Source organism: Podarcis bocagei (genome assembly GCF_964188305.1).
Source record: "Podarcis bocagei genome assembly, chromosome: 3".
In the NCBI taxonomy this organism is placed as follows: Eukaryota; Metazoa; Chordata; class Lepidosauria; order Squamata; family Lacertidae; genus Podarcis; species Podarcis bocagei.
In genome coordinates, this window is record NC_138127.1 from 70,236,897 (window position 1) to 70,253,106 (window position 16,210).

The 16,210-nt window shown below is 42.8% G+C and overlaps 1 protein-coding gene across 2 annotated transcripts in view; it reads right to left on the bottom strand.

Annotated features, from left to right (window-relative positions):
• The window catches only part of XPO5 (exportin 5), a 36,812-nt gene that overhangs the window by 18,037 nt on the left and 2,565 nt on the right, over nt 1-16,210 (bottom strand). For both annotated transcript variants that reach the window (XM_081187263.1, XM_081187262.1), the window contains exons 2-17: nt 14,448-14,569; nt 13,071-13,143; nt 11,077-11,214; nt 10,697-10,879; nt 10,275-10,301; nt 9,587-9,772; nt 8,825-8,901; nt 7,939-8,038; nt 6,840-6,923; nt 6,217-6,342; nt 5,636-5,726; nt 4,997-5,125; nt 4,505-4,620; nt 2,664-2,819; nt 1,844-1,885; nt 748-837 (exon numbers count right to left, since the gene is read on the bottom strand). In XM_081187263.1, the coding sequence (XP_081043389.1) occupies nt 748-837; nt 1,844-1,885; nt 2,664-2,819; nt 4,505-4,620; nt 4,997-5,125; nt 5,636-5,726; nt 6,217-6,342; nt 6,840-6,923; nt 7,939-8,038; nt 8,825-8,901; nt 9,587-9,772; nt 10,275-10,301; nt 10,697-10,879; nt 11,077-11,214; nt 13,071-13,143; nt 14,448-14,569 (1,740 nt within the window). The remainder of the gene's footprint in view (nt 1-747; nt 838-1,843; nt 1,886-2,663; nt 2,820-4,504; nt 4,621-4,996; nt 5,126-5,635; nt 5,727-6,216; nt 6,343-6,839; nt 6,924-7,938; nt 8,039-8,824; nt 8,902-9,586; nt 9,773-10,274; nt 10,302-10,696; nt 10,880-11,076; nt 11,215-13,070; nt 13,144-14,447; nt 14,570-16,210) is intronic.

Below are 16,210 nucleotides of genomic sequence, written 5' to 3' on the forward strand. Positions count from 1 at the left end.
ATGGGGGGAAGGGATCTTGGCCCCTAGGAATTGGCTCCTTTGAGCTGTGCCCTGTTGGTTATGGCATCTGCAGAAACCACAGCATTTCCAGCACCAAACAGTTAACATATGGAAAAAAACAATTAGGTTTCCCAGATGCATATGCCTAAAAATACGTGTACAATTGTGAATGTGATGTTTACACATTTGCTATGGAAACCACCCAGTATTTTTCACCTCACTATGTGTGAAGCTGTATTCAGTTGCTGCTTTAGGTTCTTAGCTCTTGTAACCACATGCTGAATCTTATATATACTCCACCCCTATGTTTTCCAGCCTCTACCACAAGGACTTCTCTCTTCTGTGACTAATAATAATATTAATGTATACTCTGCCAATCTTGCTGGGTTCCCCCAGCCACTCTAGGCACCTTCCAGCATTTATAAAAACACAGTAAAACGTCAAATATAAAAAACTTCCCAATACAGGGATGCCTTCAGATGTCTTCTAAAGGTCTGTAGTTCTTTATCTCCTTGAGCTTGGATGGGAGGGCATTCCACAGGGAGGACGCCACTGCTGAGAAGGCCCTCGTGGTTGAAACAATCAAGATTGACTACCAAACACTAACAACCACACATAGAACAAACACAGGAGCTTTAAACCACAAGGGGAATAACGAAAGCATACACACACCCACACACACACCCTGCTCCGGCCCACAACACACACCAAGTAGCTCCATGACATATAGAAAATTCAATAAAGTACCAGGACAAGCTGAGGGTAATCCCGGCACATCTTGATTATTGAGGAACAGGCATGCCTTCTCACATTCTTCACTGCACGGGTCCTTGGGGCCTAGGAGAATCAGTCAATAAAGCTTGAGGATTGCATTTGGCTCTGTATATTTTAACAGAATCAGCTGTTGGTCATACTTAGAACCACAGAGTTGGAAGGGACCGCAGGGGTCATCTAGCCCAACCCCATGCAATACAGCATGATCAGTAGCTTTTTTGTAGGTATTAAACAAAAAATTACCACCCCAGGTCAAAAGCCCTCTTAAAAGAGGAGCGTTTTCAGCACCTGTCAAAAGGACAGTCAAAACTCAACACAACAAGCCACCCTGGTCAGGCTAAAGGCACAGGCTCCCCATCGCAAGACCACCTGACTTTCTAATGCTGATTGAACCCTTAACAGCAAGCCTCTGGTGACCATCAATCCCAAGGTGTGGGAGAGGTATGCAGGAACATCTGCACAATATTTTCTGCTTTGGCTAGTTACAAGGAGGGATAGAGAGTTGCACAGCACAGAAATCTCACCCTTCCGCACCCCTGGGTAACTGGAAATGTTGCTCAGTCACCATTCTGCTGCTGATATTTTATTTGGCTTTGCTGACCCATTCATTTTCAAACCTACCTTTACAGTCATATGGGCTGAAGACTTAGACTTGCTTTTTTTTTTTTAAAGTGAAAGCTGATATTCTAAGGAAACCGAATTCTGTACCTAATGTAAGATTCTGTAACACTTGCTCAGAATTGTGGAATGCACAACCTTTTGTTATGGTCCCCCCCCCCCCATAACACTGTTTAAATGCTTCATATAAGCATTGCTTACGTGGCATGGATGCAGTTGCTTATCAATCACATCCATGTCAACTGCATCCATAGAGAACTAGTGAAAGACGTGTGTGGTCAGTACTGAAATGTACTTCCCCCAAGGGTCCCGTGAAAGAACTGGTATCCAAGAATTTATATATAGAATTTTAGTCTATAGTGCCATTATTGCATATAAGCATGCTACTTTGCTATGTGGAAGTTTAATCCATGCACCTATACATTGTACAGTATGGCCAAAATTATCTTACCTTACTTTCTTCCACAACTTCAAAGGTAACAGAGGCAAAGAGCTATGGGAACAAGAACAAAAGCCACTCATCAATGGTTCATGCTTTTGAATGTGCTGCATACCAGTCACTAGTCTATGAATAGCTGTTCCAAGTCCATGAAAATGTCTTTATCAGAGAAAAGTTTCTTATTTTCTATTTCAACACAAGACGAGGATTCCATCAGGTAGGAGGAGGTATCCCTTAATAGTGACAAGACCAGCACTGTGTTCAGATCTTAAACATATTTTACCCAGGGAATTAAGTGTATCACAGTTCTTCAGTGTTCTCCATTTTGAGAACTGAGGGGTCACCTGTAAGCATGAAGGTAGACTAGCAGTAGTACAGAATCAAGTACCAAACCTCACCAGCTACTAGAAGCAACACAATCTCCCCTTGAACTTCTAGTATTTAAAAGAAACAACCATATATTTTCTAAGTATGTCTCTGCAATGTACATATACATATACACATATAAATAGATGTAAACACACACATATGTACATATACATATATACATACATACATACGTATATCTGATACACACACGCACAAACTTTAAAATTCAGTCACATTATTGGGGGGGGGGGGTTCTTTAGTCCACCAGAAAAACTTGGCATGCTGGATATGGGTCACCCCAACAACAAAAATTGTCCCTCCTAGGGCATCCGTTCTCTAGAATGATCAGAGAAAAATGTTTAGCCTCCCTAGATCTATCCTATGAAATGTTTACAGGTAAGGATCTACACGGTATCACTTTTAAAAGCCTCATCATATTAACAGGATAAAAAACAGGGCTTGCCTTTGAAAGAACATCTGGCAGGTATTCTGGCCTGTAAGTGACAAATGGAAAGAGTGCCGAAACATTAGAAAGGACACAGGACAGGATGAGAGGATCCTTTGTTTCATAGCTGAGGACAAGTTGTAGCAGTTCTATGCCATCGGATACTGGGATCTCCTAGGAGAAAGCATAACAAATTAACACAAAGGTATTTCAAGCCATGAGTGGGGGTTAAAAATGACTAGCCAATGATGTGATAGAAGTTCGAACCAGTGGTTGTCTAGGCTCATTATAAACAGAGAACTTTATCATTTCCTTTTCTGTAGAGCTTTTGGCGACATACTTGCACAAAGTCAAAAGCATTTAGCAATATCATCAGAGCTACTGGCATACTGAATCGTTTATAGTCTCTTGTTCAACTTTTAGCATCACAGTAGAGAGCGAGTCTCATGGATTCACTATTTGTGATCTGTGCATGTTCTAATACAGGATCTACCCCCATCTGAGCACTTTCCAGAATAGCAAAGACACATTTTGAGAAGAATTACTTTACCCAGTCAGACAGAAGTCACAATCACAAAACATCAACATTGTGATGATTGCATTTGAAATTAGTGACACGTGTTCCTGCTCGTTTTTAAACTGGCTGCAGAACTGCCCATCACCAAGTTCAATTCACACACTATATTGATAATGCATGAATATTCTGCAACATTTGATCCCACAAAAGCAGCTCCAACAAAAGGGGATGTGGGAATGGAAATATTCATCTGAGGCAGAACTTCCATCCAATTTCAGAGGCAGAGGAACCAAAACATAGGCACGGGGGAGAAGTTCCGTAGCGGCAACCATGCTGCAAAAGCATTGTGTGAATTAAGTCTTAGTTTTATTGTTCAAGTTCTACTGCTGGAAGCCTTTAAGTATGGCAAAATAAATGTCAGGAAAAATGTAACCACAAAATTATACATTTATTACATTTACATTCTACCTTTCCTCCAAAGACCTCAAGGTGGCATACATGGTTCTCCCCACTTTCCACATACAGTGGTACCTTGGTTCTTGAACTTAATCTGTTCCTGGAGTCCATTTGACTTCCAAAACGTTTGAAAACCAAGGTGTGGTTTCCAATTGGCTGCAGGGGCTTCCTGCACTCAAGCGGAAGCAGCGCTGGACATTCGGCTTCCGAAAAACGTTCACAAACCGGAACACTTACTTCCGGATTTGCAATGTTTGGGAGCCAATTTGTTCGACAACTAAGCCATTCGAGAACCAAGGTACCACTGTATTTTATCCTTGCAACAATCCTGTGAAGTAGGTCAATCTGAGACAGTCTGACATTCTAACCCAAGGGTGTGGCAAGTCACACTGGTGTGGCAGGAGATGATGGCAAGTGTGGCGGAAAGATTCAAGGGCAATCAAAGAAACATTTAAAGGTCTTATGTACCTGCATTATTGTATGTTTTCTGGATGTCTCATGATTATGTTATAAAGTAGTTGTGCTCTATGTTATAAATCAAGAGCTGCTAGGAGTTGCTTCTTTTTCTTTTCCAATATACCAGTATTTCTTATTAATAAAAGAGTTGATGTGGTGCCAGCAATTTTTTATTCTGAAAGTGTGGCCCAGAGGAAAAAGTTTGAGAACCACTGTTCTAACCACTACATCACATTGGCTCTTTTGCTCTTCATAAAAATAGCAGAGCTTGAAAGACTTCTTTAAGCTAGTATTTTTCAAATAATATGTGCTACTGTAAATGTAGTATAATGTGGTCAAGTTAGCATCCCCACTCCATGCTCTTCAAGAGACACTGTTGTCACAGCAAGCCAGCCGAGGCAGGAAAAAATGAAACATCAAGACTACATACGTCCTTTTCCATGAACCGGAACATCGGGCTAACGACACTCTCCAAGAAAAAGGTCATAGCATCCCATTGCACAAAAGAAACTGAAAAGATGGAGCAGAGGCCTTCACCAGTTTTAGCTATAAGAGGAAGAAAAAGGAAAGCATTAGAACACTTCCAGATTTGTAGCATTGTAGGCCCCTATCTTTGGACAAGAATTTTCTTTCCTACACCAGTGTAAAAAGTTCTCAAAAAGTCTTGCCCTATGAAACCCCCCTCCCCAATCCAGTTGTTTGGTAGCCTGTTTACAAGCTGTTTTTACTAAAAAATGAGCTTAAAAATGTAAGAGTAGGGTTTGCATTTCAACCAATATCAGGTACTAACCCCTTGCCCTCCAGCTGGAAGGCCTAGGCTGGAAAAAATAATGAGGAATTGTTTGGGTGAGGAAAAGGTAAAGCAAAATGTCCACCACTGCTGGAGACCAAGCCTACTTCCCCTCCCACTAAGGAAACTTACAGTTCACGGGTCCAATATCAACCGGAGTGGACAGCTGATATTTCAGCCATTCTCCAGCCATCTGGAAGCCAGTTCGAGGGTCCAAGCGACATGCCATCCTTATCACCTCTCCCTGTTGTGCACGGAAAGCTGCCAAGGAAATTACACATGAAAGGCTTGGTTTCAAAATGCTTTTAAATTAGAGGGGCGCCTACTGCTACAGCTCAAATGATATAGTCATGTAAAAGGCAGAAGTAATCACCACAAGGAGTGTCCAGGTGGCAGCTGCTTCTGCTTGCTCACGTCAACAATTGAACATTAAGTCAGATGAAGGAAGATTTGGGATGCAGACACTTGAAGGAAGCATACAATCAGGGCATGAAGGCAATAGATTGTGCTCCAGCAACTAGGATCCAGAGGCATGTTGCTTCTGAACCCAGAGGGCCCACTTATCTACCATGGCTAATAATTGTTGATATACTTTCATGAAACTGTTTAGATTGAAGGCATGTGGGGACCTTTCACACTGAAGCATCTCCTTCTGCTCTCAAATGGCCCATTCTGAGATTCTGTTAATGCCATTCAAACTGAAGAGCATAGGGGGAAACTTCCAAGTTATCCTCCAAAGTGATGGGTTTTACTAGAACAAAGGTAACTTACAGTTGAAGAAGCAATTAAAGTCTTCATCACTGTCAAAGTCGAAGTGAGAATATTTACAACTGGGGCTGTCTGTCTTGGAAGGAAACCCCACCTGCAAAAAGAAGGGATGTCAGATTCAAGAGATTGAGTGGGAAAATAGTAATTTCACAGAACTCTCCCACTGGCAGAATTCTCATGTGTGTTGCAGCAAAACATTTTCAAGAACTCAGCTTGTTGAGCCACACAAATTTCAACTAGGATATAACTATGCAAGTGGCCTTATGGTATCTACTTATGTTTTTAATCTAGAATAAGTTTAAGCAGCAAGACTTCTAGGGGGCTGTCATTTCAGAATAAAAAAGCATGGAGGGGGGAATAGGTTGTCCCTTTGGGACATGATCTGCACTATCCGAAAGGGGGGATAAATTGTTATTCTTCTGTCTTCTAGCTGAATCAAAATACCCAATGAAGGGAGATAATGGGAGAGACCTCCACTGGCATACCAGCAACCTTCCAACTATTCCTCAAGATTGCCGCTCCACACTTGGAAAACCAAAGGTCTTAAGAACACTGTAGAATTAAAGACTCTCATGGCACCATACCTTCACAAGATTAGTCATACATGCTCGCAGGTATTTTGGAATCATAGCCAACAACAGAGGATCACGTGACAGGACTTCGTGCCGAAAAAGAGCTCCCCATGTGATCTGGGTGGAAGAGCGTAGGAACTAGGGGAAAAACAAGGAATCAATCTATCAAGCTAGTAATCTCCAACTGTAATGCTCAAATGACAATAGTGATCCACACTGATCCTCTCAAGCTTAGGCACTGGTAAATACTCCCAAGCTCAGCTGAAACCAAGCAGCAATTACTTCCAACAAACACATGCCAAAACAACTGAAACCTTTGTTCAACACACACACACACCACCGTTTGCTACTGCAAGCTGGATCTTCATGAATGCTGGACGGCAGGAAAGAGCATGCCACATCACTTGACAGAGTTTCAGAGAAGGATACAAGTATGCAATAGTTACTATCCTGAGTTACATAAACAGACCAAATCAGAACTGAGAACGAAGTGTTTAAGGTTAAGCACCATGCTGCTGACAACAAAGCCTTTCTTCCATTGAGAAAGGCACCTAAAACATTTTCAATACACAGGCACAGAGCACAAATGGCTGTTTTTATACACAAGAGGTTCGAAAACCTTCCCCTTTACCTACCTGGCTGGGGTGGGTTGTGAAAGCTAGAAATGACTCGAGGTATTTTCCAAGGTTGACAGGTGTTTCCACATCTGAATCAGAGCCCTGTTGAGAGGGGAGGCAAACTTCAAAGGTGGATTCAGATGACAAGCTGCCACATGGCAGCTGCAGAAAAACTAGTATGGCATAGTGCAGAGCTTTCCAAACTTTTCATGTTGGTGACACACATCATTTTGCAACACAGTAATTCAGTTTTACTATTAAACCGGAGGTTAAACTTGTCAGTTGGCATTTCTTAGTACAGAAAGTGTTCATCTGATGTGTAGAGATCTTTCTTATTCTAATTTATTCAAGAGGGTCCTGAAAGCTTTTCTGTGTGAAAGAAACAAGCAGAAGGTTCGTGATGTTTTGCTTATTCCTTCAGAGAAGCTGAGTACAGCTGGCTTAAACTGGTTCTGTTATCTTTTCTGTCAAGGTCATGATGACTATAATAGTAAGGCCAGAAGGAGCCTGGATCTCTCTTTTTGTCTCTCTTTCCTTCTGGTGTGGTGTTCGGTATATAGTGTTAAGGTTTAGACTTATTGTAAGTTATTATACATTTAAGTCAAATCTGCTGCAACTGGACTTCTTATGGACAGTGCCAATCCCCAATGTATTTGATTTGTGACCATTATGCTTATTTACCTTCAGTAGCAGTAAAGCTCTGCTGGATGAAATACAATTGCCTCTGGTCTATTTTTTGAGAATCCTGCAATGTGTTTAAGTTTTTACTCTGCTAACTATATGTTGGAGTTCTGCTCTGGATCAATCCTGAGTAGAATTCCATGATAAAACTAACCCCTTTCCAGCCCCGGGAGGAGCACAGGAAGTGTTCATGTGACACAGCTACACACTGCAGCCAACACACTAATGTGTCACGACACACAATTTGGAAAGCTCTCGTGTAGTGGTTGGCATGTCAAACTAGGACCTGGGAGAACAGGGTTCAAATTTCCACTCAGCTATGAAGTGCACTGGAAAGAGATGGGAACTGTATAGAGCAGTTCAACCTGGGGCATGAGATTATGTAACAGCCACTGAATAAGTGTCTTGGAAAACTGCTTTGTGATGGAAAACTCACCACCAATGCATACAGCTGACTACCCAAAGAACACAAGACTTGGCAAAGTCTCTTTAAGAAAACATAGTGCTTCTCTACTAGGCCTTCACCATCTGCTGTCCTGAAAAGTACAAATAAAGCAGAAGTCATGTATCACTATGAAATACTGTAAACATTAGTTTATGGATTTAACTTAAGTAGTATGAAACTTTAACAAGAAAACTTACTGGATTAAGTACCACATGTATCAACTCTATTGTGTCTATCAATAGGACACGAAGGAGAACACTAGAAGCAAAGAACTATCTTATCTTAACTGAACTGTTTTATAGCACCAGATTTTCTGACAATACAACTTGCTTCAGGAGGTAAGGTGTGGCCATTACTACACCAAAAAGGAATGGGCGGAAATCGTCACAAAGTAATTTTATCACATCAATTTTCAGTACCTGTGCATGGCGAAAGAAACACCTAGCATCCAGTGGCCTAGTCTGATGTGGAAAATGCCAACTCACATCATTCTAACAAAATCACCTTGAGATCAAAGGCAACATGTGACTACATCTCAAGTGGTGACTGCTGTGGGCGATATCCAAAAGTGATGCCCTGCTTAAGCAATGGGCTCTGCTTGTGTAAAATGGGACTTCTCCTTCCTCTCATTTGCACTGCAGCCTCCTCAGCACACCCAAAATCCACCTGAGGGTTTGGGGGCACTCTCTATCAATCTGGACTTGTGGATCATGGCTGGAATAGGAGGCATTCTATGGTGTGCTCCTGGTACCTTCGTCCAACTCTTGAGCCACTGGCTAAGATTTATGAGCTCCACAATCTATTTTGTGCCAAAACTAAGAGCGGCTTCTTTCCCTTGGGAAGTCATCATGCGCTCACAGAAGCGGATATTACTCACTGGGCGGCAGAGAAGATGTAGTGCATGGCAACATCCCCAAACAAAACCATCAAGGGCTTGCGATCATCCAGTTTCCCCTGAGCAGAAAACAAAGGAGATCTTTGTCACAACATACGAAATTAGCTCTTCAGCATCAACCAGCAGCTGCCAGTTCATTAGTTACCACTTATACTACATGTCAGCTTTCTTTACAGATGTGACCAATAGAAACCACAAATGCTGCTATAGGTTAACGTGTGATAGGAAATGGAACAGTAACTCATCCAGTGCTCAAAGGGCAGACAACAGCTATCATACTGCAGAATTCATTCTCCCTGAATAACATGTCCCTCAAATCAAAGAGGGATAATTACCATTTTTTTGCTCTATAAGACTCACTTTTTCCCTCCTAAGAAGTAAGGGGAAATGTGTGTGCATCTTATGGAGCGAATGCAGGCTGTGCAGCTATCACAGAAGCCAGAACAGCAAGAGGGATTGCTGCTTTCACTGCGAAGCGATCCCTCTTGCTGTTCTGGCTTCTGAGATTCAGAATATTTTTTTTCTTGTTTTCCTCCTCCAAAAACTAGGTGCGTCTTGTGGTCTGGTGCGTCTTATAGAGCAAAAAATATGGTAGTTGCAGTGCAGAACAGGACAGGACAAAATCCTCAGTAGACAAGATATAACTTTGTGGCCTTACCCTACTCATTCCTGGATTATATCCATAAATATATTCATACCAAAATAACAACAACACATTGAAGGGGACAGAAAAGAGAAACTCACTTTTCTGCTGACCACAATCAAGAGACACTCTGCTGCTCCCACTTGAAGTTCTGGCTCATTCAAGAGCAGACATAGCATCTCTAGCAGCTTGCAGTTATCTGCTGTGATGTGGCTCATAGCCACCCAGTCAATGTAGCCGGCCAGAGTATTGAGTGCTGCTATCCCTACTCGACAACTTGCTTGTGCCTGTGAACAGAAAGTAATTGAGAGGTTATAAACAGTCAATACTGGATTCTGCAATCTACTTCACACAGTCCCAAAAGAACAATAATACTTTGGCATCACTGACAGCAGATCCTATGGAAAGGTGAAAATAAACAGCTTTTTGGGGTTTTTTACTAAGTTTTGGTTCTGATGCAAGCCATTAAGTACTATGAGAAACTTATTTCTCCTATGGACACAGAGGAACTAAGTAGAAATAAAGTTGACGCAGCTCTACGAAAGTTTCCCAGCATGCTTGTGAAAGTTAGTTTGGAAAAATCGGTTTAGGATGAATGGGTTCTCCTTCTACCTCTGTCATTACTCTCTCCACAAATAAAATGAGCAGTTTCTCCATATTCTTCACAATTACTCCATCAAAGGTAACTGCTAACTTATATGGGACAACCACAGTTCAGCAATAGACTGCTAGCTCAGCACAATGAACAGCAGGGGGGGAAATGTGCCTCTTTGTTCTGGCTCCACTTACTTTTGATTCCTGTGTTGCATCCATTTTCTGGAAAGGAGAATAAGGAATGAATGAGCTACTGACATGTACATGGCTTCTCACTACTAATTCCCACCCCATCATTATTATCGTCTATATTCTTCTTCAATGAAACAAGTTGAACAGCCCAACTACTACCACATTTCAAGTTCATTTGTTTCACTTTGAGGGGTAGATCACAAAATCAAGTATATTGCAATAGCCAAGATTAGAGTTTACATATCACCTCTTCCACCCTGCAGCATTTAAGCAGCAGCAGGGTTGCTATCAGTCTACGAGGATCTCCAATCCTAACCATGCAATCCTAGTCATGTTGTTTCAGAAGTCCTAATGAATTCAATGGGGCCTGCTCCCAAGTAAGTGGGGTTAGGACTGCATCATAAGCCAAAAGAAAAGAGACTTACCATGCGTCTGTATTTGTTTACATTCTGCTGCAAGGTGTTGAGTAGGAAGCTAAAGATAGTCTCCATGTTCTGGGTGAGAGTTTGCTGGATATCACGGCGTCGCTGGGCTGGCAGAGTCTGGAAGGTCACCACATCTTCTGCCAGTCGTAAAAGTATGAACATCACTAACTCTGTCTGAGTCTCCTAGAGTCCCAAGCAAAACAAAAAACGCAAATAGACAGAATGAATACAGGAATAACCGTGTGATCTTTGAAGAACATATTTGGAAAATGCAGGAGGAGTGCTCATATGCATTACGTCTGTATACTTTGATATAATTATATCCTACAAGTTAAGCCCAGAAAAGATGCAGCAATTCGATTGTAAGATGTATTTCATACCCCCTGTTTGGAGAGAGTGTCCAGCTCATTTAACAAATCAGGCCAGTGCTGGGGCCATTCACGCTTGATCATCTCTACTACAATGCGAGAGAGAACATCTTTAATGTGACTTTCTTCTTCTAAAATATTCTGAGTACCCTGTAAATGAAAAATTAAAGTGTTAAAAGACAGAAATTTTAGATAATCCTATACCTAAAGGTAAAGGTAAAGGTACCCCTGCCCGTATGGGCCAGTCTTGACAGACTCTAGGGTTGTGCGCTCATCTCACTCTAGAGGCCGGGAGCCAGCGCTGTCCGCAGACACTTCCGGGTCACGTGGCCAGTGTGACAAGCTGCATCTGGCGAGCCAGCGCAGCACACGGAACGCGTTTACCTTCCCGCTAGTAAGTGGTCCCTATTTATCTACTTGCACCCGAAACTGCTAGGTTGGCAGGCGCTGGGACCAAGCAACGGGAGTGCACCCCGCCGCGGGGATTCGAACCGCCGACCTTTTGATCGGCAAATCCTAGGCGCTGAGGCTTTAACCCACAGCGCCACCCGCATCCAATACCTACCCCGCAGCAAAAGCTTGCTATAGACACATTCCAGGCCAAACAAACTTCACATGAAATTTGCACCCCATCGTAGCCTATCATACCTTGGGAGCCTCCATGAGCCAAGGTAACGGTTGCTTCAATAAAAATAGATCTATCAGAAAGGGACAATCTGTACTGAGACAGATCAGTAAGCTTTGAGTTTTGTTATTAATTATCCTCCAAAACAGAGGTTCCCAAACTGTAGTCTGTAGCTTTATTATTGTGGCTTGTGACATTTCTGTGGACTTGTGGTCGAAGATGGGAGATGGCACATCCATCACATGAAGTACACATATTGATTTTTTATTGTATTTCATGTACTTCTATTCCTTACGTAGTATTTTACTGCATTACCATTTGAATGCTATGGATTTCAAACTCTAACACAATACAAAACAATATATAAGAAATAAAAGAAGCAATTAAAATGCAATTAAAAATCATGCCGCATCTAGCACAACACATTACAATTGTCACAGAAGGCAGAAAAATCATCAAGTGGTCTGTCAAAACTCTCAGCAACTGTCAAGCGGTACATTGGGGAAAGGGAATTTAGGGAATCACTGCTCTATAATGTCAGATAAACTTTTTCTTAGTGGAACTGAGGGCTATATGACTGAATTGTCCCAGGAGGACAACTTAAGTTGCATTCCCCACTTGAAGGTCTCACAAACATGAGCACCCCCTTCCACAGCTGATTTATGGGTTCTCTCTTTCTCACAGGTCAAATACAGCGACACAACTGCAAAGGATAGAATGGAACTGAGGTGGTCCCACGTGCCTTAATGGAGACAGCCCCCATGACAGCGGGGGATTATCGGTGAATGAAAAAGAAGGATGAGAGAAGGTAAATCATCCTTGCAACTTCCCCCCAGGGATGGGGGGAATGGGCTTCACTACCCAGCTCTTGCTCCAGCACGGAATGTGGGAGGTGGGGAGGCGCTGATTGCAAAAGCACTTTCCCTGGCAAAAACCCTCCTACGCCGCCATTAAGAAGCAGAGGTTCTCCATTTAATTGGATCCTTAATTGGCTTTAAAGTACCGGCATGTGATGGGAAAAGGTTGCAACAACATACTGCTGAATATACCAGCTACATAGATCAAAAGTTTGAATTGAGATTAAGATTTCTTTGGCGTGAGAGTCAGCTGGGGAGAGGGAAGCCCACAGTTTGCTTATTCTAAGCTTCTTTTATATATTTATGATTTGGCAACCCTCTCTGGAGTATAAGATAAAAAAAAATTTACAAGCGAGGAAGGGGCACTAGATTAATATTGATATTAACAAGCAAAAATGGAAACTGCATGTGATCTGAAATGAAGAAAGGAGAGGGAGCGGAACCTCAAACTCGCTTCCTTGAAGTACATTCTATTACTAAAAGAAATAACTCAGAAATTTAACTTCATGAACAGATTGACTCACATTGGATATGAGCTCCATAACGTTGTTCTTCAAAAAGACTTTCTCAAGCCGACCCATATTGTTCCACCGGAACCTGCCCAAATAAAACACAGAGACATCATCTTTACAATACACTGAGAGCATAGCTAACATGGCTAGGGCAAGAGAGAAGTTTGGTTCTCAAATTGTCTCACACTACTCCACTGGAACCTGCCCAATAAAACACACAGTGAAAGCTGAAGTGTGTGGGCCTCTAAGTTTAGAGAAAAAGGATAGGGAGGAGCAGCATGGTAGATGTCTGTAAAACTATGCATAACACGGACAGAAGTGGATCGAGAAAGTATTTTCTCTTTCTCCCTTAACGCTTGGATCGGAGGCTACGCAATGATTGGAAGCAGATTCAAACTAGGCACAAAAAGGTAATTCTTCACACAGACAATGCACTTATAGAACAAGATGTGGTGATGTCCCCCAATTTAGATGGCTCTACAAGGGAATTAGACAAATTCATGGAGGAAAGGATTTTCAACGGCTAGCAGCCACAACAGCTAAATAGGACCACAAGGCTAAAAAGCAGTACAGTTGTACCTTGGAAGTCGAACAGAAGTCCGTTCCAGAAGTCTGTTTGACTTCCAAAACGTTTGAAAACCAAATCGCGGCTTCTGATTGGCTGCAGGAAGCTCCTGCAGCCAATCAGAAGCAATGGAAGCCCCGTCAGACTTTCGGATTCCAAAAGAACGTCCATAAACCGGAACAACCAGTTCCGGGTTTGCGGTGTTCAGGAGCCAAAACGTCAGAGTTCCAGGGCGTTCAGGATCCAAGGTACGACTGTACTGGAAACCAGTTGCTGGGTGGCAACAGTGGGAAAGGGCTACAAGCTCTGCTTGTGGACTTCTCAACAATCATCTGGCTGGCCAATGTTGGAAACAGAACTCTGGACTAGGTGGCCTTTTCATCTGATCCAGAAAGGCTTCTTTTAAAGTCTCTGTCATCAACACAGTCCCCTCTGGAAACAATCAGTCATGAACATTACCTAGCACAGCTAAGAAACTAGGCAGGAGTCAATACTACACACACACACACACAGAGAGAGAGAGAGAGATAAGGTGGTGTTAGTTTGCTAGAAACAAAGAGGAGGAAGTGGAATCTCTAGACAGCTCAGCAAAGAGAAAAGTGGGATCTCCATACAATGGAGTGATCTCGTTGCTGAACTAACACAAAAAATACTGATTATAAATTCCTTATTCAGCTTGTCACTGGGTTTCCCTTGCTATATATATACTGTAGAAGTATTAACAACCAGAGATAATTATGGTGACAGGTGCACGCCTGATTTTCTGCTAAAAAGCTCTCAAAAGTTGCAATGCCACACCACTTGCTTTGCATTCACTTCCTTACTTCACCACATGCTCCAGAATCTGAAGACCAAAGTGTCTGACAATAGCAGTCTGTGTTTTCTCGGCCAACTTCAGTCCACAGGGAACACATACTGGGCTCTTTTCTTTAAACTCTTCACAGAACTGAAAAAGAGCAAGAATTTTTTTTTAAGCAAACAAGAACGTTCATATTTAATTATTTATTACATTTATATCCTGCCTTTCCTCCAATGAACTCAGGCATCCCACATGGCTCTTCCCCAACCTTTTATCCTTACCATAACCCTGTGAAGTAGGTTAGGCAGAGATGCATAACTGAAGGTTTGAACCTGGGTCTCTACAGCTCTAGCCTACCCATTATACCACACTGGCTCAAAAAATATCCGCCCTCCAAGATAATGCAGAGAAAGATGTGTGAGAAGGCCAGCATTGGTTTTCAAATAAACTGTTCCTAGAAAGGAAATTCCCTCACACTTGTTTTGAGAATATAAAGGGCTTGCTAAGGCAACAAAGCATATGGTACTGAAATGTGCACCAACTGTCAAAAATCTGAAGCATATAATGGTTTTGAATGCAACCTTTAGGGTTTATAACCAGTTACAGATAGGTAGCCGTGTTGGTCTGCCATAGTCAAAATAAAAAAATTCCTTCCTGTAGCACCTTAAAGCTGTGTATCTGAAGAAGTGTGCATAAACACGAAAGCTTATACCAAGAACTAACTTAGTTGGTCTTTAAGGTGCTACAGGAAGGTTTATAACCAGTAAAACTGCTGTTCTTCCTACTCCTTTTTTCACCTTCTATTTTAATATGTGAAACACACACACACAAATCTCAGTGGACTCCTCCTTCCCCCATACTTGTGGGGGGGGGGGGTTCCATGTAAGAACTGATAAGTTCTGTGCTACATAGACAACTGTGCACACATCAATTGTATCACGCCCACTTCAGCTTTATTTTGCCTGTCTTCTCTCTGGTAATTTCATTTATTGTGTCAATTCGCAAAGATTGTAACCAAAACCATTCTCCCTTCACCAAGTTAGAGCACTTCTCCTCAATTGTCTATATACAGTGGTACCCCGCAAGACGAATGCCTCGCAAGACGGAAAACCCGCAAGACGAAAGGGTTTTCTGTTTTGGAGGCGCTTCGCAAGACGAATTTCCCTATGAGCTTGCATCGCAAGACGAAAGCCCATAGGGAAATGCTGGCGGTTGGGAGCAAAGACTTTCGCCCACAGCCGGCCTTCAGAAGAGGACCTCTTCTGAAGGCCGGCGGGGGGCAAAAGTCTTTGCTCCCCCCCGCCTGCCTTCCCCCCCGCCTGCCCCGGGCGATCTTAAAATGCTGGCGGGCGGGAGCGAAGCGTTCGCTGCCGACCCCCAGCATTTTAAAATCTCCAAGGGACAGCAGAGAAGTCTCTGTCCCGGGGAGATTTTAAAATGCTGGGGGTCGGGAGCGAAGCGTTAGCTGCCGACCCCCAGCATTTTAAAATCTCCCCCTGTCCCGGGGAGGTTTTAAAATGCTGGGGGTCGGGAGCGAAGCGCTGCCGACCCCCAGCATTTTAAAATCTCCCCGTGTCCTGCCTCCCCCCCCCCGCCTGCCCCGGGCGATCTTAAAATGCTGGCGGGCGGGAGCGAAGCGTTCGCTGCCGACCACCAGCATTTTAAAATCTCCAAGGGACAGCAGAGAAGTCTCTGTCCCGGGGAGATTTTAAAATGCTGGGGGTCGGGAGCGAAGCGTTAGCTGCCGACCCCCAGCATTTTAAAATCTCCCCCTGTCCCGGGGAGATT